The sequence below is a fragment of the Urocampus carinirostris genome, chromosome 16, assembly GCF_059441175.1.
Source record: "Urocampus carinirostris isolate Australia breed hairy pipefish chromosome 16, RoL_Ucar_1.0, whole genome shotgun sequence".
NCBI classification, from domain to species: domain Eukaryota; kingdom Metazoa; phylum Chordata; class Actinopteri; order Syngnathiformes; family Syngnathidae; genus Urocampus; species Urocampus carinirostris.
The window spans coordinates 22,781,963-22,807,968 of record NC_142364.1 but is presented as its reverse complement, the minus strand read 5'-3'; the positions used below and the strand labels follow the sequence as shown (position 1 = coordinate 22,807,968).

At 39.2% G+C, this 26,006-nt stretch overlaps 1 protein-coding gene across 1 annotated transcript; it reads right to left on the bottom strand.

The window, feature by feature from the left end:
* Positions 1–15,798: 15,798 nt before the first annotated feature.
* Positions 15,799–16,568, bottom strand: LOC148350736 (myosin light chain, embryonic). The gene has a single exon (XM_088355397.1). The coding sequence runs from the start codon at positions 16,531–16,533 to the stop codon at positions 15,928–15,930; it is 606 nt and encodes a 201-aa protein (XP_088211523.1). The 5' UTR covers positions 16,534–16,568; the 3' UTR covers positions 15,799–15,927.
* Positions 16,569–26,006: the final 9,438 nt, after the last annotated feature.

Below are 26,006 nucleotides of genomic sequence, written 5' to 3'. Positions count from 1 at the left end.
ATGGCTCCAAAAAAAAAAATAATAATAATAATAGGTTACGGAGTGATAAAGTCAAAGTTTGGCTTTAAACCCAATTGAGATGCTGCGGTGTGGTCTTAAACGAGTAGTTCATACCAGAGAACCCTTCACTATGGCCTATTTGAAACAAGAGTGGGCCTAAATTCCTCCACAGCATTGTGAATAACTCCTTAGCAACTCCCTTTTAAGGGCCGTGGCAATATGTTTTCACATAGGGCCAGAAAAGTTCAGATTTTTTTTGTGCCATCATAAATGTAATGGCACAAAAAAAAATCTCCATTTTAAGACTACATCATTGTGTTGTCTCTGTTGATATTAAAATAGACTTGATGATATAAAATCTTTGTAATGAATATGCAAAAAAACACAGAAATAAGGAAGGTGGGAAATACTTTAAATGTGTTAGCTCTCTTGTTCTTAATGCTAGTATTACGGTCTGGTATGCCTCTTTCTACCAGACGGCGCCACCTGGGTGTCCAAAGACCTCATACTTGTACATTATTATCCTGGCCCGTTAAAATTTTGCCCAGCACATAGTTATTTCATTTCCTCTGTCATCACTACAACATGTTTTATGTTTCTGGTCTGTTAGTACATGCAGTAGTGGATACTTTTTAAGCTGTCCCTTTGTTCCTAGCATTTTCCATTTCTGTTTTTGTACTTTTTTTCTGGTTTGAACTTCATGCTCTATTTTGTTCGACATGCCATTAGTTAGAGGCCCGCTTGTTGGCTTGTTACCTTGTTCCTTGTTTTGATAACAAATACCATCCTTCTTTTTAGCACCCTGCCTCAGTTCTACTTCCATATAGGTCCAGTTTAGAAAGCTTGCTAAAAAAGGGAGGGGGGGGGGGGGGGTGGTAAAGTTGTATTTTATTTTGTGTGGAATCAAGCAAACAATATTGTACCAGATGTTACATACTTTTTATATTGTTTATATATGTTGCCATAAATCGACATATGGAAATTTACCTTTTTTTCTCATCAAGTGCCCGCTTCATGTTCTACGTCCCGCTGACACGCCGCATATAATCGGCGTCAAAAGACATGGAAAATTTGCAACAGATCATTATAAAATATCCCACTGATGTGCTTAACACCTTGATGTTGCACGCCGCCGCCGCCGCCTCGGAGGAATACCAGATGTTGGACTAATGCGGCTAATTGTTCCGAGCTCGAAAGCGACGGCGGTAAATAGGATGCTAAATTTCAGGATAAAGTTGGAGGGAAGATGGGGAAACCTGATGGATGCTTTCAGATGGAAATAATTTTTAGCACAGCATCGGCCAGATGTCTTGTCTGCTGATGTCATCAATCAGCTTTACAGCATGATAAAGCTCGGTGAAAAAAAAAAAAATGTTTTGATTACTTATCCGTCGTTTACAGTTTTTTTTTTTTTTTAATCAAACTCTAAACCTTTATTCTTTCTTATAGACAGTTTTGTTATTATCGGTGAGGTTTTTCTGAGCCCTTAAATCCATACACATGAACGGCTAACTAAACATAGGTTGCAAATGTATTCGACTCAAATTAAGTAAGCTGGCACAAAGGACCTTCAACCACCCTAACTCATGGACAACTGAGAAACGGTGGCTCATTGCTATCGGGACAAAAAAGGCCAGCGTCGGCTAAGCCAAGGCGCCGATGGACGAGACTACCCACATCCGGATGAAGGTGCCTCCGCCTGGGGAGACCCGAGTCAGGAAGGCAACTGAGCCGGGCAGACACACAACTCCTAGACTGGCGAGGCGCGGGCAGCCCACAGACGGTGGGCCCGCAGCAAAAGCAGGGCAGCCTGTACGCCGCCTTGGTGGGGCATTTGGCAGAGAGCTAAGGAGTCAACCGTTGCACGGGGGATAGGTAATTCCCCAAAAAAGCAAGTCACAACCTGTGGGGTGAGGCAAAGCCCCTAGTGGAGAGGCTAAAACAGGTAGCAGCGGGCATAGTGGGCAAACCAAGAAAAACGTTGGTGCCAAGGCGTGGCCTGGACACAAAAGCCAGCAAGCTGAAAGCCTACCTGTCGGGAAAAAAAACAGGCGGGGCAGCTTACGTAGTAGGGGCAACTTACATAGCCACATCCTGCAGAGATCCCACCTTTGAGGCCTCTGTTGAGCGGGACCCAAACCAGAAAAGGGCAAGCCTGAACCTTGAAGTATGTCCAGAAGGGAATGTGCCCAGAAGGCCGCCAAAAAACAGAGAGCAGACGACCGGGAGCAAGATTAAGAACGTCAGAAGTTTCAAAACTTTTGGAGGGATTGTCATAATTAAGTCTAGAACGTAGACATTACCGTATTTTCACGACCATGGCGGACCGTGTAAATGGGTGCAGTCTCCGTAGATGTTTATTTTTTTTTTGATTCAACAATACAGGAGAGCAATAGGGGGACTGTGCTCTTGTTTTGCATGAAATGTTTTCCCTTGCCCATACAAGTTACAATTTCTGCTCGGTTTCCAATTTTCTTTCTTATAGTGTAAAAATCAACACACCATTGTGGACTAAAACATGTAGAACATTCAGTGGAAGGAAAAGTGAGGTTCTGGATTTGATTAATATTTGGGGGGATAACTCTGTTCCTCCTCCAGTGGAACAATAACTTTCAAATTGCAAGATACGCTATGGCATTAGCATCCAGGAGCGCTTCTGCTAACAATGAATAGCACGTGAGGACAGGCATCCTCTTTCGAGCAAGCGGGAAATGATGGCAATCAAACAAGTTTTGCTTAAAAGTCACAGGAGACACATTGAAGTCGCATTTAGTTGGAAATGTGAACTGCCCCACAAAAACGTCAGATTTAACCCAAAGGTTTTTATTCAGCCAAATCTTTAACCCTGTGACCTCCCATCTGGGAAACGGACGCTCAAACCTGAGGCCACCAAGCTGGTCTATGGCTCTACTATGGCGTACTGCCAGATAAAGCAGGCAGCACAATTTGAAGTAAATCTGACACTTTTATGTGCACCTCATTGTCGTGAAAGTACGGTCATAAATTGAAGAGCATTGAAAAAAGCTCTTAGAAGTTTCAAACTGATTTTACTTCTATGGGACAGGAAGTTTAAATATGTTAAATATTTGTAGCACTCGTCAAGAAGGTGTAATTGTCATCGCCGTTGTTTCGTCTGTTGTTTTTAAAGAGCATTATGTCCTGCGTCCAATATGTCCTCTCTGTCTTTTAGCGACCTTAAACACAACGGCGGTCGCATTCTCACGCGTAATCATCGAGTTGCAGCATTTTCTCATTTGAAGAGGTAATTTGTGAGATTGCTACCCCAAGGGCAACGCTCGTTGTTTTGGAGCTGAGCGGTTATTGCAGCATCGGAGTCGGTGGTGTGCTGGCTCTGAATTTTTGGCAGAAAAATTACTAATTTGTCTTATGCCCTAAACTTTTATTATCTTGGCTGTGTTTTATATTTTGAGTGGTGCCAGGAATGTCTCGAGGAAGATGAATAAAACCGAATACAACAGTATTTGCCGGAGTATAAGGCGCACCCAAAAACCCCAAAATAGCCAGAAACTTTAACATGCACTCTTTTATCCGGTGGACCTCATGCATGTGAAATAATTGAAATCCATACCAGCGTATTAATATATTTGTGCAATTATTGCTTAGTTGGTAATTGTCACTGACATCAACTGCATAAGAATGGTGGCAACGGGGATTGACCATAAACCGTGCCAATAAAGGCATCAAATCCCTACCACCAGGACATAGATGATGTAATAACAAGCAATAGGTATTTTTAGACAAAGTGCCAGATACAAATGTTAGAGAAAAGGGAAAATGAGAAAGTGACTAGTATATATGATCTTACGCTCTCCAACTTTTGCAACTGTGTTCATCAACAAATTTCTAATGATTAATCAATGCATACAAATGTTGCTTATTTGGCTTTATGGCAATTTGTGCACTTACTGCATTTATAATTTATTGTGCTTAATTTATTGTGCCTCATATATGAAAAAAATATCACAAAGGGCTCATTTTTGGGCGTGTCCCCTTATAATCTGGTGCACCTTATGGAGCAGAAAATACGCTAAATATGTTTTTGACTTTGTTTCCCACCGGACACAAAGAAGCCGTTTAACCTTGTTGAGATCAGCAAGAGACGGCGGAGATAAATGACGACGCTAACGATGAGACAAAGGCAGCGTTTTGGGCGCGCCAAGGTCGAGATTAGCCGGCGTCATTCGCTAGCAGGTCGTCGTTTTTCATTGGCTGTGCGGCATTGGGGAATATAAAAAAACTTCGTTTGGCTTTTCAGAAGGTGGTCCCTGTTAAGATTTAGATGTCCTCTTTATGATATTGAAAGATAATCGTAAGGTTGTTTTCTCTGTCCTTTGCATGGATAGATGGGCTGATATGTCAACTGCGGATCATCAGAAAATGCCAAAAGCAATGACAGAGAATATTTAGTTTGTTTTTTAAAATTAGCGAAAAAAAAATATATATATTTGTCCTCTTTCATGAATAAATCCAAAATACTTTTGGAAACTCTCAATCTATGCTATTTTTATTTTTTGCATGAAAAGAAGCATCTATCCATCCATTATCTGCACCACTTATCCTCAGTAGGGTCACGATGGTGCTGGGGCCCATCCCAGCTATATTTGGGCAATGTGCAGGGGACACCCTGAACTGGTTGCCAGCCAGTCGCAGGACACACAAAGATAGACTACTCACTTGCTTATTCACACCTAGGGACATTAAGGACCAGCAAATTAACAAGACCTGCTTGTCTTAGGAATGTGTGAGGAAACCCAGGCAACATGCAAACTCTGCACAGGGGATGGCAGCAGGGTTTGATCCCATGACCTCAGAAATGTGTCGCGGACGCGCTAACCACTCAATTTTGAAATAATAGTGATGGTATACATTGCATCCGGAAAGTATTCACAGCGCTTCCCTTTTTCCACATTTTGTTATGTTACAGCTTCATTCCATATGGTATTAATTTAATCTCTTATCTCTAAATTTCACATAAAATACTCCATTATGAATATGTGAAAAAGTTTGTTTTTTTTTACTTTTTTTGAATTTATTATAAATAGAAAACTAAGAAATTACATTTACATAAGTATTCACAGCCTTTGCTTAATACTTTGTTGATCCGCCTTTGGCAGCAAATACAGCCTCAAGTCTTTTTGAATATGATCCCACAAGTTTAGCACACCTATCTTTAGGCAGTTTTGCCCATTCTTCTTTGCAATAAGTCTCAAGCTCAATCAGGTTGGATGGGAGACGTTTATGCACAGCCATTTTCAGATCTCTCCAGAGATGTTCGATCGGATTCAAGTCTGGACTCTGGCTGGGCCACTCCAGGACATTCACGGAGTGGTTCTGAAGCCAATCTTTTGAGATCTTGGCTGTGTGCTTTGGGTCGTTGTCCTGCTGAAAAATGAACCTTCGCCCCAGCCTGAGGTCAAGAGCGCTCTGGAGCAGGTTTTCATCCAGGATATCTCTATATATTGCTGCATTCATTTTTCCTTCTATCCTGTCTGCCAGTTCCTGCTGCTGAAAAACATCCCCACATGATGCTGCCACCACCATGCTTCACTGTAGGGATGGTATTGGCCTGGTGATGAGCGGTGCCTGGTTTCCTCCAAACATGGCGTCTGGCATTCACACCAAAGAGTTCAATCTTTGTCTCATCAGACCAGAGAAATTTGTTTCTCGTGGTCTGAGAGTCATTCAGGTGCTTTTTGGCAAATTCCAGACGGGCTTCCATGTTCCTTTTTCTAAGGAGTGGCTTTCGTCTGGCCACTCTACCATACAGGCCTCACTGGTGGATTGCTGCAAAGATGGTTGTCGTTCTGGAAGGCTCTCCTCTCTCCACAGAGGAACGCTGGAGCTCTGACAGAGTGACCATCGGGTTCTTGGTCACCTCCCTGACTAAGGCCCTTCTTCCCCGATCGATCAGTTTAGAAGGTGCTCATTGGGACCTTCAAAGCAGCAGATTTTTTTCTGTGTCCTTCCCCAGATTTGTGCCTCAAGACAATCCTGTCTCGCAGGTCTACAGACAGTTTTTTTGACTTCATGCTTGGTGTTTGTGCTCTGACATGCACACTCAACTGTGGGGCCTTATATAGACAGGTGTGTGCCTTTCCAAATCATGTCCACTCAACTGAATTTACTGCAGGTGGACTCCTATTAAGGTGTAGAAAAATCTCAAGGATGATCAGTGGAAAAAAGATGCATCTGAGCTCAATTTTGAGCTTCATGGCAAAGGCTGTGAATACTTATGTAAATGTGATTTCTTAGTTTTCTGTTTTTAATAAATTCAAAAAAAGTAAAAAAAAAAACTTTTCACATCGTCATAATGGAGTATTTTGTGTAGAATTTTGAGATAAGAGATTAAATTAATACAATTTGAAATAAGGCTGTAACATAACAACATCTTGAAAAAGTGAAGCGCTGTGAATACTTTCCGGATGCACTGTACAGTATATACAGAGCAAAAACATGGGATTCTTTGCTAATGTTGGGCAGGACAACTAGCTGTGGTTTACAGAAATATTGCTTCTGGTGTTCACATGAAGATCCTGAAGAAGAACGTCCGTGCCTTGAAATCTAAGCGCTCACGAATCATGCAACAGCACAAAAATTCAAAACATACCAGCAAGTCGACCTCTGAATGGCTCCAAAAAAGACAAAATGAAGGTTCTGGAGTGCTGCCGTGTGACCTTAAAGGGCAGTTCATGATAGAAAACCATTTAATATGGCAGATTTGAATACATTTTTCAAAGAACAGTAGGCCAAATTTCCTCCAGTGTTGTAAAAGACTCACATCCAAATATCATAAACTTTTCTTTTCTGTTGTCACTCCCAAAGGTGGCCCAACTCACTGTTAGGTCCAATTACCTTTTCTATTAGGGCCAGATAGGTTTAGGTTTTTTTCGTGCCTTTATAAATGGAATAAACATTTCAAAATGGCATTTTGTATTTATTTGGGTTGTGTTTCTTAAAATTGGATTGATGATCTAAAACCGTTGTGAGTGATAAATATATATAAAAAAAAACATACATCAGGAAAGGGGCAAAAACTTTTTTACAACACTCTAAATTTCTCCCCATTTCTCCCTCATGCCATGAGGCTCTTTAACTCCACCTGGGGGAGTAAAAGCCCACATTAAACCCCAACACCACATTTGCATATTTTACCCTATTTTTTATTACAGTGTCTATTTTTTGAAACATTATTTAAATTCTCTTTGTTTTACCCCTTATATTGAGTATTTTGTATTCAATATCTCTTATTTAATTGTATTTCTTTTAACACAAAGATACTGCTGAAAATGTGAATTTCCCAACAGGGATGAATAAAGTATCTATCTATCTATCTATCTATGTTTCATAATTTTGTGATGAATTAAAATAATAAAAAAAAATATTTCAGAATTATTTTTAATTGTAGGAATAAGATAAGAGAAACACTTTAGATTATATTAATGGCATAAAATGTGAAAGAAATACAACATCTCGGAAATGTGTTGTTATCGTAGGTACTGGTCATGTTTTATCATATACAAAGTTGTATTACACAGTGTAATTATGGATAATATTTTTAGGGGTTTAAGTGTTAAAAATCTGACCTGAAAAAAGCTAAAGTGGCTTTTCTCTTCATGCTTAAAGTTAACAATATTGTCATATTGTCGCTGTCTTGAGAAAAGTACTTATCTCAGAAATATGTTTTTTGGGGGGGTGGATTATTCCCCTCTAAAACTGAAATGTAGATTTATGTTTTTTACATGAAAACAAGGATACATTCAATGCTGACAGATTTAGAAATTGATCAGTTTTTAAAAAACTCTAACCATTCAGTTCCAATTTAGATAATAAACCAACAATAAAATAATTTTGGAGATAATATTTTTTGAAAGACAAAAACAAATGAAATGAGCAAAACAATCAACAGATGTAAATTTGTTTTGGGAGTGATGACTTTGATTGGATCAAAAAATATTTTCTTTTTTATTATGTGTTGTAAAAGGTTTTAAATGCCTCAATCCAGCACATGATACACAATAAAAGTGTTTGTACCTAAATCATTGTAGATAGCGAGGACAAAAAGCAACTCCAATTTAACATTCTTATCTAGGTTTGAAAAATGCCACTAGTATTGCCCTCTTCAAACCAACAACAGCGGCTGTGATAAGGGTCCTTTCTATTCTATTTGTAACGGTGTTCGATTTAACTCCTTAACAAGATAATCAGTACATAAACGGGTTGCCACCTCCTCCTATAGAAACGTTTTTAACAAAAGAGTTGGCTGGGGAAAAGAGCGTCGGGACTACGGTGACCGTTCACGTTTTAGTTTAACGGGTTTCTATAAATACAAAATGTTATTTTGCTTACCATAACTTACAATGCCTGGCGAAAGTATTGGACACCTACCATTTTTTTTGTCATATAACCATATTTCAGGCTTCAAACGTAAAGTTAAAAAACTGAAGAGGTTTCTAAGAATCAACAACACGTGGTACAAGAGTGCAGTGGAACCAAATTATTTCAACATTATTTTTTATATTGACAATGAAAATACTGAAAAGTAGGTGTTATATCGCCCCCCCTGTTCTCTTAGCTCAGCCAACTGACTCCAGAAGTTCTCTGGTGACTTCTGAATGACCCAATGTCAAACTGAATGACTAACATTGAGAAAATAGTGGACCTGTGTGTCACTGAGTCCCAGTTTAAATGCACTTGCCCTGTAATGGGCTCAGAAGTATGTGAAAGGAGACACACAACATTATGAAGCCCACATAACACACCGGGTAGGTTCGGATAAAGTTGTTTAAAAGTTCATTACAGGAATGGGAAACAATATTTTGCAATATTTACACAACTCCCGGAATACTAAGTGAGCAGAGATATAAAAATGGAGCGAGCATTAAACCACACTGAACCTAGCAATCTGTCCGTCCCTCTAAACTTAGGGCTCAAACAAGGACACAACTTATCATAGAGGCAACCAAGATGAACATAAGCAACATAAACAACATAAAGCAAATTTTACAATGGAATGGTTTAAAACCAACAATATAAAAGGTGTTAAAATAGCCAAGTGTAAACCACCTGAAAAAAGGGGGTAAACAAAAGTGTCATTTTGTATTATATCTCATTAGCATTTTGCGTTTTAGTGAAATATCATTTTATTTTGGAAACCGGAAATTGTCCTTGTGATCATTCACTTGCGCTTAACACCCTAAGGGATATATCGCAATCACACTGCTCAAATCTTCGTGAGAGATTAAAAACAAGAAAACAAGAAGTCTACCAAACCCCTGGGAAGCCATATGACGCAATTTCCAATCAGGAATAACCCATAGTTTGGTCAGGTTTTCTGAACTCTCCTAAAACTGAACAGCCCCAGTCATCTTCCCTGGAACCCTTAAAGTCAAACTTTAAGACGAGCTACCCATTTGGAGGATAGAACCCTATCACTGTTCACCAGCCGTGATCTTGGGGTAGTCAATTTCTTTAATTCTGACTTTGAGTTTGACCAGACTCCAACTGATTTTTTTCCCTTTGAGACAAACTCTACTAAAAGGATCAGCCATTTTTCTTTATTTAATATGACACACTATTCCGTAAATAGTTTGTGTGTAGATGTATATGTTCAAAGGTTTTTACTGGGATTATATTCATTAATCTTGTCGCTTGGCTATTTGTTTCTCAGAGCTCCTTGAAGAACCTAAAAGTGACATACCCTGATGTGGGTTACTAAAGCTAACGTCCAGATCTCAATCCTATAGATATAGCATTTGTAGAAAGATCCGCACAAACTATCACCATATAATCCCGAGGAACATGATTCCAAAAGAAGTTTGTATAAAGTACTAACCCAAAGAAGGCCAGTATTTTTGCCAAGCCTACTTTTATCATGTTGTACAATAACACTTGAATACATTGTTCCAGGTTACATCAGGAAAGCTAACCGAACATGACCTTAACTAACCGTAACACAACCCTAATCCTAACTATGATTTACCGAGCGTTTCCGCAATGTGAAATTGTTTCCATTCACGTCTGTATTCTTCAGTGATGAGCACAGCACCCATAAACAAGCCCAACTAAGCATCCAACGAGCCCGCCAGCAGCTCTGCAGGGTCGTGATGAAGCGTAGCGTTCTTTTATTGCATTCTTCGGGGCACCATGGATATCTGGACTCAATGAAGAAGCCGATTTACCTCGTCTTTGAGTTATTTAATTCATCATTAAGACGATTTACAGCCTGAATGATAGATTCACGATCCCATGTAACGGTTGGTCGAAAACTTTCTGTGCTATCCAAACATTAAAGTCAGTAACATCTACATGGAGGTGACCAGGTTGTTTAATACCTAAGGTCGAAGATGCAAATATCAGAATCAGATATATGTGTTTTTATATGGCCATGTAAAAAGAGCACAGACAACCAAATGCCGTAATTTTCGGACTGCAAGTTACGTTGTTTCCTACTTAGGCTGGGGTTCCGCCTCAAACTCCAGACCAATTTATATGTGAAATTAAAAACACAACATCATCAGTGCATCATTTCATTTATTATTTTAAAACTAAATCATATGATGGCATTTTAGGCCTGTGTTTGAAATGTCAACATTAGCAGTCATTTTCAAACGCCTTAATTTGGAGACCACGTGAGGGTTGTTTCCTTGACTTTGGCGCCTTAGAACACTCGGCCATCCTGACATTATGACCCATGTAAAAATATTGCCTGTGGTCATCAAAGAAGCCATTAAAACAGTAATTTCCTCAAGTTCATAATCTTAAATTCAAATATATTTTTCAGAAATTGGATTGGATTTAAAATTTGGAGACTAATAACCGCTAATTGCATGTGAAGGAACTCCGTCCTTAGCCTGGTGCCACTAGGCCACATGTGTCGAACTCCCGGCCCGCGGGCCACGTCCGGCCCTCCGTGTAATCATATCCGGCCTGCAAGACCATTTTACATTATTGTTATTAATGGCCAGTCAATATGAACAACGCCGTTCCATCCCTGGACATCATATTCTGACGATTTAGTCACTGTACCTATTCCTTCATATATGAGTTATACTATGCTATATACCAGGGGTCGGGAAATTATGGCTCGCGAGTCAGATATGGCTCTTTCTATGAGTACCTACAGCTCAGAGACAAATTTAATTGCATGCAAATTTTCTTCATCTCGTTCAAAACTTGAGCCATTGATCCTGTTCGAATACACGCAAAGCAAAACCAAAGCTGATTTGCAAAGCAGTATTTTTCAGAATATATAGGGCACGTTTTTACTACAATTTATCGTTTTGGCTGTACAACGCAAAATGATCCTTTATATAAAAGCTCACTATATAATCTGTGTTCAGTGTTCAGATACTTTTTGATGAATCCACAGAACAAATTGTTAATACGCCAAAACACCGGAAGAGAACTTAAAGTTATTTGATTGGGTGAGTGGGAGGGATGGGTGGGGCTATGCTAAAAGTGCAAGCATTCCCTCCCATCCCTCGCCCTACTCCGTCTGCGCCCAAGGTAAGCTCATCGGGCTCCCTGTTCTCAGAATGTTGTGACGTTTTTACAAAATAATTTGTGTATCATTTTCATAGTTCTACTTTTGACAGGAGATATATTAAGGAGATCAAAATATTTTGGGATATTTAAGTTTTTTTTTAATATATACATTGACATAGAAGCAAAGGAATTTGAATGTTATTTTAATGTTGAGTTGTTTAAGTTAAGTTGTATAATTTAATATATTTTTATTTACAGCAAAATACTAAATACTGTATAAATGATTCAAGGTTTAAATGTAATATTCTTGTCTGTTTTTATTCATATTTATGTTCCAAAAACATTCAGTTTAAGTGTGTTCAATAAATGTTTATCCTGGTTAGCCCGCGACCTTAAGTGTGTTTTGAATTTTGGCCCCTCGTGCAATTGAGTTTGACATCCCTGCACTAGGCCATGACTTTAAGATCAAAATTCTTGAAACCTAAAAGAACTCATCTCAGGTCGTCAAGGAAGTAATTTCTTAAGCAAGTTCCTGCTTTGCTTTTACAATTCTTAATATGTCCTATTATGTCTAAATGGTTTCCAGATACAAGATTGGCTGATGATGTGCTGACAAGATTTCATAGTGTTGAATGATCACATTTACCTAGAAGGATGAAACTCTGATGGATGTCTAGTCCTTTGCCCTAACCACGAGAACCTAATGCAATCATGTTGATGTCCAATATTGACTTTAAATGGTTACAACTGCATTCATGATTATGCCCTAAAAAAGTAGTTTTCTTCCAAGGAAAAAGACCAGTAGGAGAGTCAACAATCTATCCAAACTATCTATCAAATGTGGTATTTGAGTTAACGTCAATACTTGGATACATGAAGTTCCAAACTGCAGGTGGAGGGTGGTCCCCTTAAATCAGGTGCCTGAGACCACTCCGTCATCCCGATTTTAGGATCTAAATCCTGAAAACCTGGATAACTCGTCTGAACTCAAAGGAAAATGAATATTTAATTAAATGTGTTTGACTAAATTATTCTGTCTCACATGTTGTTTAGAAAATATTTTCAGTTCCTTAGCTTGAAGTTTGAGGCCTGAAATGTTGCAATATGACATCAAAGTACTTTAGCACTGTATTTGAATGGGATACCATATGTGGTGCCCAGACTGCCGCCACTACTACATCCATTTTTCTTTGAAGGAGGCAGAGCGTGTTCATGGGTGGGCACGAACAACCCTTCCCCCTACTTCCCCCGTGACACCCCTGAACTCAAGACTTATGGGCAAGGGTTTCCTCTATACAGTTGAGTTTGTTCGTGGAAAATTAGTTTATGATTGGAACATGGAAGCTGATGTAATGTAGAGATTTGCACATGTTTTCTCTTATTTGGAAAAATAAGCATTGGGGAACGTAGCAATTACCTCTTGCTAGCCATCTAATTTATAATTCTGAGTATTCTATTCCCTTTATTTCTAGTTATGTTTTACAAAGAAGTTATGAGCAATTGTTATACATATTTAAGAATGTTAGTGCAGCGAGGGAAGACCACAAAGTACCGAAATAATCTGGTGATGGTAATTCCAGCTCATTTTAGAGAAGTGTTTTTTTTCGACTCAGCTCATTAAAAAAAGAGCCGTCTCTTTTGGGATTTTTTTTCATGCTTTAGTCCATATATTACCAAAGATAATGTGACATTAAGCAGAAAATTAAAAGTAATTATTCTACAAAATTGTATTAACCGTTTTTTACTTTATAGTGAACATTTAAGTGATCTAAACAGTTGACTCTTTTTAAAATAAGCAACTTTAAAGTCAATCAACATAGAATCCCCGAAGAAAATACAAAGTATTAACTCTTCTGTTTTATAAACTGTTAAATAGGGGAACATTTTAAATATTTACAATTAATTTTTAATTAATTTAGACTCATTACCTCATTAGCTGCACCGCTTATCCTCAATAGGGTCGCGGGGTGCTGGAGCCCATCTCAGCTATCTCCGGACACTAATTTAGACTCAAACTACAGAAAAAAACCCACAAACAATATGGATTTAATTTTGTATTTATCATTCAAATGATTCTAATTTGACTCATTTTCCTTCTTTGACTCATATCTTTTTGACTTGCTATATTTTTAAAATTATAAGGCACCACCCAACATATGTATTCTGTCATATATTTTTTAAACATATGGTGCATGAAATTCAGACTACAGTAAAAGCTAACACGTGCGCTAGTGTATAACTTTTGGACTCTCAATACATTAACATTGTATACTAATGGAAAGGTTGATCAGTTGATGAGTGTCACTGGCCAAAATAATTTGCAAATCCATTTTTTTCTGCATTCTGATAGGTTAAAGTTTAGGAGTGGAGGGACTGTTTAACCGTTAAACAGTCCCTCCACTTCTTCATCGGTGCATCAATTACGTTCTGGTTCAATGTGTATGCGTACATAAAATAGCTTGTATTTGTTTTCTTTTTTTTTTGAAAGAGTTTCTGTTTTCTCCATTTCCTAACATTTGTTGGTGAAGCAGTGGAAAGACTGTGTAAGAAGTTTGTATTATGCAAATCAGTGTTTCTGGCAACGTGAGTAAAATAGTTTGACAATGAGATAAGCAAGCTCTAATGCCTTTTCGTATTTCACCTGTTGCCTACCACTGGTGATCCAGTAGTAATGTGTCAACAACCTCACCATGACTATTTAGCTTTGACTCCTGTAGCATTCAATGTTTAACAAATTTGGTCAGCAATGTTTGTTGATTAATCAATCACTGCAGAATCATTGCACACACAGTAGTATAGCATATACCCTTATATGGTAACACATAATTATTATTACTGTATGCATTACCAAACTTACCAACCATATTCTGCGGTACATAAGGCAAACCAGGTTAAAAGATACGCTTTCATGTTTCAGACCAAATTGGGGTTTTTAGGTACAGAAAATACGATATAGTGGTACCTCTACTCAGAATGTTTCCGAATTACCTGAATGGGAAAATACGGCCTCTAGTTACAAAGGTGTTTCAGCATACGAAGTCAAAAATTCAGTTAAGTACACGAGATTCCCGAACATAAACAAACGGGCTGCGCGTATCCTATCATGCTCTTTGTGTCAACCTCACAGTTCAGAGTTCAGAGACAAGGAGGAGGGGGTGTTCCAGAAAGATGGCGGGGAGGAGCTATCATTCAATCAGCCCAAATGAAAGACATTTTAGCAAAATTCCATGAAGTTTCAGAATTTTAGGAAAGGAATAACCCGGAACATGTGTTGACAAGTCGAGCTATCGCTCATGTTGATGTCTGCCTTGCGCATTTCCGAGGGATTGTCAAAACCCAACAAAAGCAGACGTCATTGGATCAGATTTTCAAGAAACCTGAGGCGAAAAGGTAAATGTGCATTTTTATTTTTGTTATTCTTTGTTTTGTTTTGTTTTTTACATTATGTGCTTCTCGTTTTGTTTATTGCGCGGTAATTTAATTTCAACATGTATTTGTTTCATGCTCTGATGCTTTTTTATGATCTATTAAAAGAATATCGTACTGTGCTTTTGCGGTGCTTATGACGAATTAGCGTATGTACATTCAAAAAGCGTCCCTACTTACACAATTTTCAAGTTACGAAGCTACTCCAAGACCTAATTAAATCCGTAAGTAGATGTACCACTTTAATTTATTTTTGCTTGGCTTTTTGTACTGTCAGAAGCATCACCACCCATATTGAGCAATCATGTGTGACTTCACTAGAAAAAAAGCAAGAGGGGGAAAAGTGTCTCCAATTTATAGGCAGCTCCTGATTAGTGGAGAACCGGTTCCCGTGGTTCATTTAAAAAAAATAGCTCATAGAGCCATTATCTTCCTGAATCTAATATCATTCCACATATCCCTCTCTGGGAATTTTACTATGTCGTCAAATTTTATCTTTAACAAACCATCTAGCCATTAACAGCAACTATGAGGGGTCGCATCTCGCAGCACCTGTCTTGTATTTGTCAGTTCTGACTGTGCAAAATATGTGTGTCCGTCTCCCTGTGAGCATTTGTGTGTCAGTATCCAGAGCAGCTGCCCCTCCGGCACAATAACAAGAGGGCTCTTTGTATGAATTGGAATACATTCAAATCTGTTAGCAAAAGCCTGTTAGATTCTTTCTTTTCATTTATCACTCTGGCTCCAAATCATGTTAACTAAGTTGATTAGCATAACTAATTTTCTCCTCGAATTTAAATGTTGATTGTTCTTAAAATGACATTCAGGGGAGAAGACTTAAGAGAAATTCCCTTTATTAAACGGATGTCCAGTGTATCTCATTGGCATTTCATTACACATATCCCAAAAAGAAGACAGATCTGGTGACTAGTGAGCATACGTTCAAAAAACGTTCCACGGTGACGGGAATTTGTAATAGTCCCTGGGTTTTCGCATTCATCCGGAGAGGATGTGCTTCACGAAGGACGTGTAGTTGATGCAGCCGTTGGCGTCCTCCTGTCCGGCCATGAGTCTGTCCACTTCATCTTCCGTCATTCTCTCCCCAAGCGTGGCCAGGACGTGGCGCAGCTCGGCGCCCATGATGGTGCCGTTGCCTTCCTTGTCGAAAACCCGGAGGCCCTCCACAAAGTCTTCGAAGTTGCCCTTATCTTTGGCACGGGAAATGTGCTGCAGCATGGGCAGGAAGGTCTCAAAGTCCACCAACTTGGAGTTCATCTCCTCCGGCCGCGGCTTGCCGAGTACTTTGAGCACGTCTGCGTTGGTGGGGTTCTGGCCGAGCGCCCGCATCACATCGCCACATTGGCTGTACGTGATCTTCATTTCGCCTTTGGGCGTCCGGTCGAACAGGGTGAAGGCCTCCTTGAACTCCTCGATCTGATCAGGGGTGAACTCGACAGTGATGCTCTTGGGGTCGAAGTCAGGTTCCTTGGGTTGCTGCGACAGAAGATCGTGAGACGGTGCCATCTTCGGGGCCGGGGTGGTCTTGGCCTCTGGCTTTTTCAACTCAGGTTTTTTGACAGGTTCGATCTTCTTTGGCGCCATGGTTACAGGGATCGACAAAACGTCAGGAAAGATCAGTAAGGTCCTACAGAGCACAAAGGCCTGCCCTGCCTCAGACCTCTTATATGCCTCTCGGCCAAGAAGGCCACACACAATTTACACCAGTGTACCATATAAGGCAGAAACCCAAAATAGATCTCTATAGCAAGTGATGTCAACATTAAGTATTGTTCTCAGCTGTTGTCATCTGGCCGTCGGTGCTATTCTCTGTCATTAGCCAGGGTCCAGTTGCATTAGGCCAAAAATGTTCTGTCTCTCTGACGGACAAAGGGATCAGAGTGTGGATAATATATCAAGCCACCAGGGAGATGAACTAAAATAGCTCTTCTCGGCAACTGTTAAAAGTCTGGGAATACGGGCAATTTGCGGGATTTTTTTTTTTTTTTTCTGGGGCTTGCAACATCCGTTCTCAATTAAGCTCTTGTTTTCTAAGAATACTCCATAATAATTAGAGGTTCAAGTCACATCCTTGCTGAGTGGATGTACATTTTAAATACTGCACTGCTCCTGTAATGTTGGCTTAATATGTATTCCAAGCAACACTCCTGTTTTTCATTCAACTTCAGAAAAGCTCAAGCATCAACAGGGACAACGATAACTGGGGTATTTACTCGTGCCACCTTATTATTTTAAAGAAATACAAAATTGTATTTAATGTTTCCCCAAACAGTTTTACCTTAAAAAATCAAAACACATTTCTTGTCATATTACGGTTGTCAAAGAATGTGTTCTCCTAAAGCCTTAGGTGGCAGAAATAAATCCCACAAACTCATTTGAGTGGCTTTCCACGATCCAACAAGGGGCACTAGCCGTAGCTTATTTGTGTGCTGACAGGCTTCGGGTCACCACTGATGGGTTATATAAGACACTACAGAGAAAGTCAAGAGGGTATTCAACACCCTGGCTTATACTGCAAGACTTGCTTCTAGTTGTATAAGTGCAATGCTTGATGTTCCAAAAAGTAATCCTCTGTTATAATATTTGTGGGATCAATATATTTTCTGGCTGTAGGGATAATAGATCAGGTGGTAGATTTGAAATTGCTTTCTTTCATAGCAACTCTGTCTTTGATGACCCTAGGGAAACGAAAGGATCGAACACAATGAGTAACTCCATGAGAGATTTCAAAGTACCATGGTTTCCTGCTTTGTGGAATTAGTTTCACCAGCCAGCATTTGTGTGTGGAGTTTGCATGAGCTCACCGTGCCTGTGGTGGTACAGTACTTCCTCTGCTTACGGATTTAATTCGTTCTGGGACTAGCTTTGTTACCTGAATTTTTTTAAGTGGAGACGCATTTTGAATGTAAATGCCTTAATCTGTACTGTATTTTTTTTATAAATAAAAAAAAGAATCAGAAAATGAAACAAACACATTTTAAAATTGAAATACCATAGAATAAACTTGAAATGATAGGAATAAAGAATAAAGGAAAAAATAAAAATGGTCATTTAACTTTTTGCCCCACGTGTCTTGAAAATCTGATCCAATGACGTCTGCTTTTGCAGGGTTTTGACACTCCGTTATAAATCTGTGAAGCAGACATCATAATGAAAAATAACCCAACTTGTCAACACTTCCAGGATTATTCATTTCCACAAATTCTGAGAATTCTTTACATTTTTATAAGATGTCTTAGATGGCTGGGATGTGATAGCTGCATCCTCCTCCCTGCCATTTCGCCAGAGCAACGCCTCTACGTGTTATCTGAACTATGACACTGACACGAAGATCATGCTGTGATACACGTAGTCCGTTTGTTTGTGTTCAGGAAACCTTGGGAGCGGCTAATATCAGCGCGTACTGTACTGTATTTTTGACTTCGTATCCTGAAACGCCTTTGTAACTAGAGGCAATATTTTTTCCGTTCAGGTACTTCGTAACCTGAAACTTTCGTATGTGGAGACATTCGTAAGTAGCGGTACCCTTGTACTCTGGTTTCAACCCACATGCTAAAAACATGCTAGGTAACTTGATTGGGTACATTAATTGAGAACATTGGAAAAGTGACACGATGACTAAAATTAGTCAGCTGTGCTTCCAATAAGAGTTGGACTATTCTTTGACGGCTTTGAGTCATTTATTCTGTACATTCTGTTCTGGTGGTCTGAGCATTATTCTACTGCATTTTTGGGTGGTACTGTTAGCATATTCAAGCCTTGTTCTCAAACCCGCAGCTCTTCACAGAGTGTGAAGTGATTTGAAAGATAATTGCAGGGCCCTGAGTCTTAAGAACTAGTACTAGTGTCATTTTAGTTTCACAGATAATACTCAGCTCCAATTTGGGGAGTTTTAGTATCTTAGCTTCTCAAAACGGTGAGGAAGGTTGTGCAGCATCTGTTGTGTTGCAGACTGTATTGGTCCCGCTGTGGTAAACAATCACCTATACACCCCTAGAAAAAAAACAAAACAAAACTGTGGATACAAGACACTGAAATGATTTCTCTTGGCAGGGGGTCTGGGCTGAGTGAGCATTTCGGTCTCAAAGTCAAAATCCAAACTCTGCTTCTACACATTAAGAGAAACCAAGTCAAGAGGCTGTAGGATCTTGTTCAAATGCTCCCTGGACCCAACTATTTAGAGGATACTGTATAAACTAAGAAACTAAATAGAACATACTTTAATATATATAATATTAGAAAGTATTAACAATATTCACAACATTGTGCTTGTAGAATGGCCTAAGGTTTCACTGGATCATAAAATTCAATGACATTGTGGAAAATAACCCAAGTAAATAAATTAAAACATTTCTTCATAAAGGTAAAATATGTTTTCACAGTTTTGTGTGCTTGTTTAGGGCAGTGACTCCTCTGAGGAGGAAACTGTCTTTAAACGTGTTGGTCTTGTTTTTTGTTTTTTTTTGAATGCTAAAGGGAAACAGGTAGAAGAGGTGGTGGCCAGGTTGCGAGGAGTCCCTAATACTGTTCGCAGTAAAGCAAACTGCCAACTTCTTTGAGACTGGTCAGAGAACAGCGGTTGATTTTCTGGGCTGTGTTGATGTGTTTGTGAGGGTTTACCTGACTTAGCACACTGCAATGCAACATGTCAGTTATTGATAGTTAGTGATAGATAATGGAAGAATGCATTGTTTAGGACACATCTAATAATTAAATTATACGAATCATAAATACAGTGGCAGCCCTTAGTTCCCCAAATGCACAAAACACAACATCACAATTAAAATAACCCTCCTGGTGGGTACATATAATAATCTTCACTTTTCCCAGATACCTTCAAAAGTGAAAAAAAAAAATGTTCCTGGTGGTTTGGCATCTTTTAGCCCACTTAATGTATCATTTTGATCCCTAAAAACAGATCATCCCAATGTAGCGGCTACACAAGATGCCACTTACTGGCTCCCTGCGAGCAAGTAGTCTGCTAAATAGCCTTTCTGTCACACAAGCACAGCTCATCCAGTTATGTGGCCACTTGGACAGATGAACACAGTCTCAGACCCTGCTGGAGGAAACCCAAGAACTGTCCTAGAATGGCCCGTGTATGCTCCCGCTACCTCAGTTGCCGGGCAACAGCCTCCCTCTCATCAAGTATGCCCAACCTGATGCAGTGATTTGTGGCAGACCTGCAAATGCGACATTTACGGTCAACAGGCAGTGTGGTGCGCCCACTTCTTTCTTTTTAGCGACAAGCATATTCCAGGGATGAAATGTGGCGAATTGCAAGTTGATAGCTTTGCAGGAATAGCAGAATCTGGATGATTTGGACAGGGAATGTTAATTAAACAAGGCTGCCTCAGGCTGTTCGATTCCTTTCTGGCATCATTGAATACTGGTCAACAAATGGGAGGGAAGAAGTTTTACTACTAAGAACTTTTGGATTTTGGGGGGCTATTGGAGCTAGTGTGCATATCAGCTAGATATATGCTAATTTTGTGTGAACGCTGAAAGGCTGAGAATAAAAATGAACGAAGGATTTGGAATGCAAGACTAATAAATATATTATCATTTAAAGTGACCCCCAAATTGGCTGAATATTTGGGAAGTGGAATTGGTCAATCTGAATATGTAGATATTTTTAATTTGGGTATTTTTTTTTAGGTTTTAGGGCTGTGGACCCAAGCGCAGACAAACGAGTTGAGTGATTAGAGTTTATTGGGGCAATGATGATTAACATAAAGGGGCCCACACATGGGAGCAGGGAGAGAACTATAAATACAAAACACAGTCAGGAAGAAAACTCATGGCTGTCAAAGTTCAGGAAGTCGAGGATCGATCCCAGATAAGCATTAAAGGGTCAAGAAACAGACGCAGGAACATCTTAAGGTGAGCAACGATCAAACAGCTTCTGCTGTCTGCATAGTCCTTAAATACTCCTTATCTGATCATAGTTAGGGTTAGGGCAGTAACTCTGGACTTAAAGCGCTCATCTTGGGATCCAAAGGTCGCAGGTTGGATTTCCGGCTTCTCTGTGTTATATGCCGAAGTGTCCTTGGGCAAGACACTGAAACCCTAATGACCCCAATAAGCAGGCAGTTGCCTTGCATGGCTGACGCTGCTATCGGTGTGTGTGTGTGTGTGAATGGGTGAGTGTGAAGCACATAGTAAAGCACTTTGGGAGTTTTTCAGTGATTTTAAATGCGCTATATATATATATATATATATATATATATATATATATATATATATATATTCAAACCTTTTACATTTACCTTGAAATATTCTATTTTGAATATGTCACTTTGAGTGAAAAATCAACAATGACATTTCAACCTTGTTTGGATTATCTAGGTCCAAATAGTAGATATTTGTAAAAATTTGAATTTAAATAAGAATACATTTATATGGTCCCACTTAGTATTGATTTTGAATGTGTTGAAGTAAAAGAGAATGCTGTAGTGATAGGCATATAGAAACAAGTAAAGATAATAAATTAATATTACAAATAACAGATACTATTCATTTTTCAGAACCGATACTCAACTCTTAAGTAGTCATTGATACTGTTAACAGTTACTAAGCTGGAAGGAAAATGTTCTCCCCTATACCAATGATAGACCTAAGATTGTTATGAAATTATATATTTTTAATTTATAGATGCTTATTATAAAATATTTTAAAGAGAATGCACTTATTGGTACTCAACAAATCCTGATGTTACTCAATAGAGCAAACAAATGAAATATTTCTTAGCGATCATTGATGGTGGGTTTCCGTTTTTTTTTAAATGTTAGTAATCAGGTGTAATTATTTTTTTAAATGATTTGTATATTTAAACAATACAAAAAAATAGAAAGGTTTTTTTTATCAATTAATCCACACACAATTGAAATTATATTTGTTTTTTAGTACGATTGGACCCATTCACTGCCCCCTTTGATGCCTTAAGCCGTCAGTGGCAGTGAATGAAAGATTTTGTGAGATTTCAGGAAAATATTTCAGCCCAGATCCAGCTCCATTATTTTTTTTTTTGTTTTCACATATTTTTCTTCTTACATGTGGATGGATCACACCCAACATTGAAGAGCAGATTTCCAAAAGTTTAGTCTGCATTTTTTCAAGTACAAAAAAGAGGTAAAGGAGTTTGGTCCACTTTCTCAGGGATTAAGCGTCTGAATTAAAAATAGTGGCATCACGGCTGAGAAAATCACCTGGTAAGCTCCAAGGAAAACATCTTCTAAGCCCGTGTGCTGCTGGGATAAACAGGTAAAAGCCATTCGGAGACACGCGCCAAAGCAGCATCACGGACGCTTCGGAAATAGACCAGACTGGATGAACGGGAGAGAATCGGAATGCCGAGCCAAGTACTCCAAAGAGAATCGGCGAGTATGAATAGCCTGGAAACTTCCCTAATCTCCCTGTCAGAATTCCAAGTCAAGCTTGGGAGAAATGGGCACAGTCCTCATTTCAAGCTAGTGTGATATTGCGGCTATTGTCCGACTCATCGCAGGCACAGCTACCTCAAAGAAGCAATGCCATACGGAAGGCGACAAAAATCTAAGTGGTGTGCAGGGATCGAAATAAAATACTTAGGCCAACAATAGCTTTTCTCTCTCTTTTGCACTCTCTTTTTGTATTTTGTAACAGCAATTGAATGGAATGAAAATGAATCAAAAATTGCTGTAAACAATAACAGTTATTTGTATTCTCACGACAGATACTTGTGAGTAAAGTCCTTTTTGACTCATTTATCGCCAGACGCTGTGTTGGAAGAAGGAAGAGGGCAAGGTGTTCAAAAGCGATGTCGTCCAATCACAAACTCATCCACACATTATCAAACGAATGGTGAAAAACAACACTAAAACTTTCTGAACCGGAAAACAAAAAACACAAACCTCAGAAAGCACGACAGTTGTAAAAGCTGATGGTGGTAAACAAAGGTGGATGACGGAAATAACCCGACAACCCTATGATTAGGGACAGGTGTGTCTAATCACTGCACACCTGTCCCAATTCCAAACCCATTAGGCGCCCTCTTGTGACCCCACCCGACCCCAACACGTTTCTTTCAAATGGGAAGTGCGGGTGTCAGGTAATCTTCTGTAATGGGCGGTCCAAAACCTAAAAAAGCTAGGCAGTAAATGTAAAGTGAAGCGTTTTGGTCACTTTGAGTGCCCACTGTGGCACTACAGTAGTCAAATAATACACACTGTTCCTCAATGAATTGGTGATAATGTTAAAATACTTTTGAAAAATTGTCAAAATGCTGAATTAGAAGGTCTAAGAAAAATAATAACGTATTGTAGTTTCTAACTTATTTATTTTATTTTATATTGAATAAAAATCGGGCAGCACGACGGCACAGTAGTTCAGCTCTGAGGTCATGAGATCGAACCTTCCTGTGTGGAGCTTGCATGTTCTCCCCGTACTTGCGTGGGTTTACTCCGGGCACTCTGGTTTCCCTCCACATTCCAAAAACATGCATGTCAGGTTAATTATTTTATTTTTATTACCTCTAGGAGGCGCTAAATAATGCACAATGTCCCTTTGAGAGCCCAAATTAGCCATCCTAGATATTTGATGTGATCTACTAAGGTGTTAACAATAGCTACTCCGTTTTACGGTTCACAGTTCCATTTACCACCTGTGTTGTAGGGGTTGTATTGTGATGTGTCTTGGGCAAATACAGCCTGGCTGTTCTCATACCTTGCCGGGACAATTTTTCTTTTTTTTTTGTGTAGGTCTTTGCTTCACCACATGAAACAGATAGTACTGGTTTTCATGCTTACTAGTAGCAGGAGAAGCCTCTTAATCCAACTCAGATACAGCATCTTCATCATTGGTTGCTGTTGTTTAGTGTAAAGCATCAGACTGCTCTTCAAATATGAGCCAGAACTCAGCGTACAAGGGATCTTTTTTAAAAATACTCTTTGCTGAAGAATATCCCAGATTTTCAACTTCTGCCTTTCTCAACTAATTAAAACATTTCCATTGTCAAAAATATTGATTTTATGTTTTGAGACAATCTATTATTTTCCCCATTTGTAAAATTCAACATTTTCCAAATAATAATAATAAAAAAATACAATGTCCCTTCAGAACATCCTCAACTACATTTTATATGAATTACTATCATAGCCATGTTTTCACCATATGTCACTTAACAATGTCCAGTTAAAGTTCATCTTGTGTAGAATGTGAAAATATCAAAAATATTAAAAATATGAATCAATAAAAAAAATATATCAGGATGTTATTCAATTGTTTTACGAAAGAAATACAAATATAATTCCTTAAAATAAGCACACAAAAAAAATGCAATTTGGGCACTTTTTTGTAGAGCCCATTACCAAACAAATCCCTATGAAAGAAAATTACCCAGGCTAACCATAGCTTCTTAGATGGCACTATACAAAAAAAAACAGGAAGTCAACAATACACTTTGAAAAAGTTGGCTTTAGGTAAGTTACTTTCTGAAAAAGGTACCTGCCCGTTTTATTATTCTTTAGTACTTGGTCCTGCTTCTTTTATTTTTGCGGGATAAGTTTCTTTTACAATATGTGCTCACCTTCTAGAAGCAACTCACTCTCACCTGCACACTGTCCGAAGTCAATTCATTTTAAAAGCTAGCCTGAGCTTCTTGCAGGTGCCAGATGATGGCCAAGTCCAAGCATCGGTGCATAGCGAAGTGTTTTTTTGAGAGCCTCCACATGTATGATTTATTTTTCTACTTCCCGAGTGTGACTGAAAAATTCGTTTCCTAGCCCTTGTTTTCTGTACAGCTTCTTCGCCTCCAACTTTCACAAAGATATCCGCGTAGTTTTCGTTTCTGGTTTTGGGTCTGAGCCAAAGTAAATTGTAACTCATTATTGATCACGTTTTGAATGAAATAGTTCCAAATGAATCAACATTTCACCAGTGGATGGCACTTAAATAAGCATGGCATAAAATGGACCCCAGTAATACTCCTCTCACCCTCGCCACCTCTGCGCTCTTGTAGATGCTTCAAGTCCCTTGAAATTAGGACTGACAGGCTCAGCAACAGTTTCCCCCCCAGGGCTATCACCACCCTAAACAAGCTCACAAACTGTGAAATATGTGGACAGAAATCCAGTGTTTTTGCTGGTAATATGGAGCAGAACCCCACGCTAAAAGTAAACATCCGCCAAGTAGCTTCGCGCCTTCATAAAAGTCCCCAAAGGGTTAAATTTACCTCAAGTTTACATCATTACCGACTCAGAGTATATGACTGCGACAAAATAAATAAATAATAAATCTACAAATAATAACACACTACGCATAATAACAGTTGACTGAGTGGTTCTATTGTCATAAAACAAAGTTCAAACTAAATCAGAGGACATTTGTTAAATACACATGCAGCTTGACGAATGAGAGAAGAACCTCCACTCACTTCATTACGCATGCCTCGTCCACCCCTGTTTAGTCTGGGCAATATCACCCCCCGGCCCTCACTCGGAAATCAGAACCCTTGGACCCTTGGTTTTATTGCTGATAGACACAACTATAACAATATGGGAGGGCGTCTCCTTTTAGTATAAGAAAGCAATTCAAAGGGCGGCCGGCTAGCTGCGTGCTAGCATCGGGTGTCCTCGATTGGAGAAATATTTCTGCATTGATTAAAATAAGATGGTCCAGGATGATGTTGTGTCCCACGAGTTGTGGCTCCAAGTCATCCATTTCATGGCTAATGGACCTGGCATTGGCAAAATACAGCCTTTGGAAAGTTGTTAGCCTAGCTGGTAGAATTAGGCAGGACCAGCAGCACCATTCTTGCCTTCCTCCCTGAGTCGCTTCTGGAACTCGATAATAATCCCACGAACCCCTTGCTGGTTGTCGGTATTTATTTTCGTTCTTCTGAATCCTCTTAGAGTCCAATTTAATTGATACATTTATTTTCATTTTAACAAGCTAGCGCCCCTTCCCGGCTTGTTTTGATTCTGAGACATAGACTGCGCATGCCCATCCTAGCTGTTTGACTGACAGCACATGCCAGCCTATCAGAGTCACATATGCACACAGTCACGCCCGAAAAAGTG

Coding starts and splice junctions, on each gene's coding strand:
- LOC148350736 (XM_088355397.1), bottom strand. CDS start 16,533: ATGGCGCCAAAGAAGATCGAACCTGTCAAAAAACCTGAGTTGAAAAAG.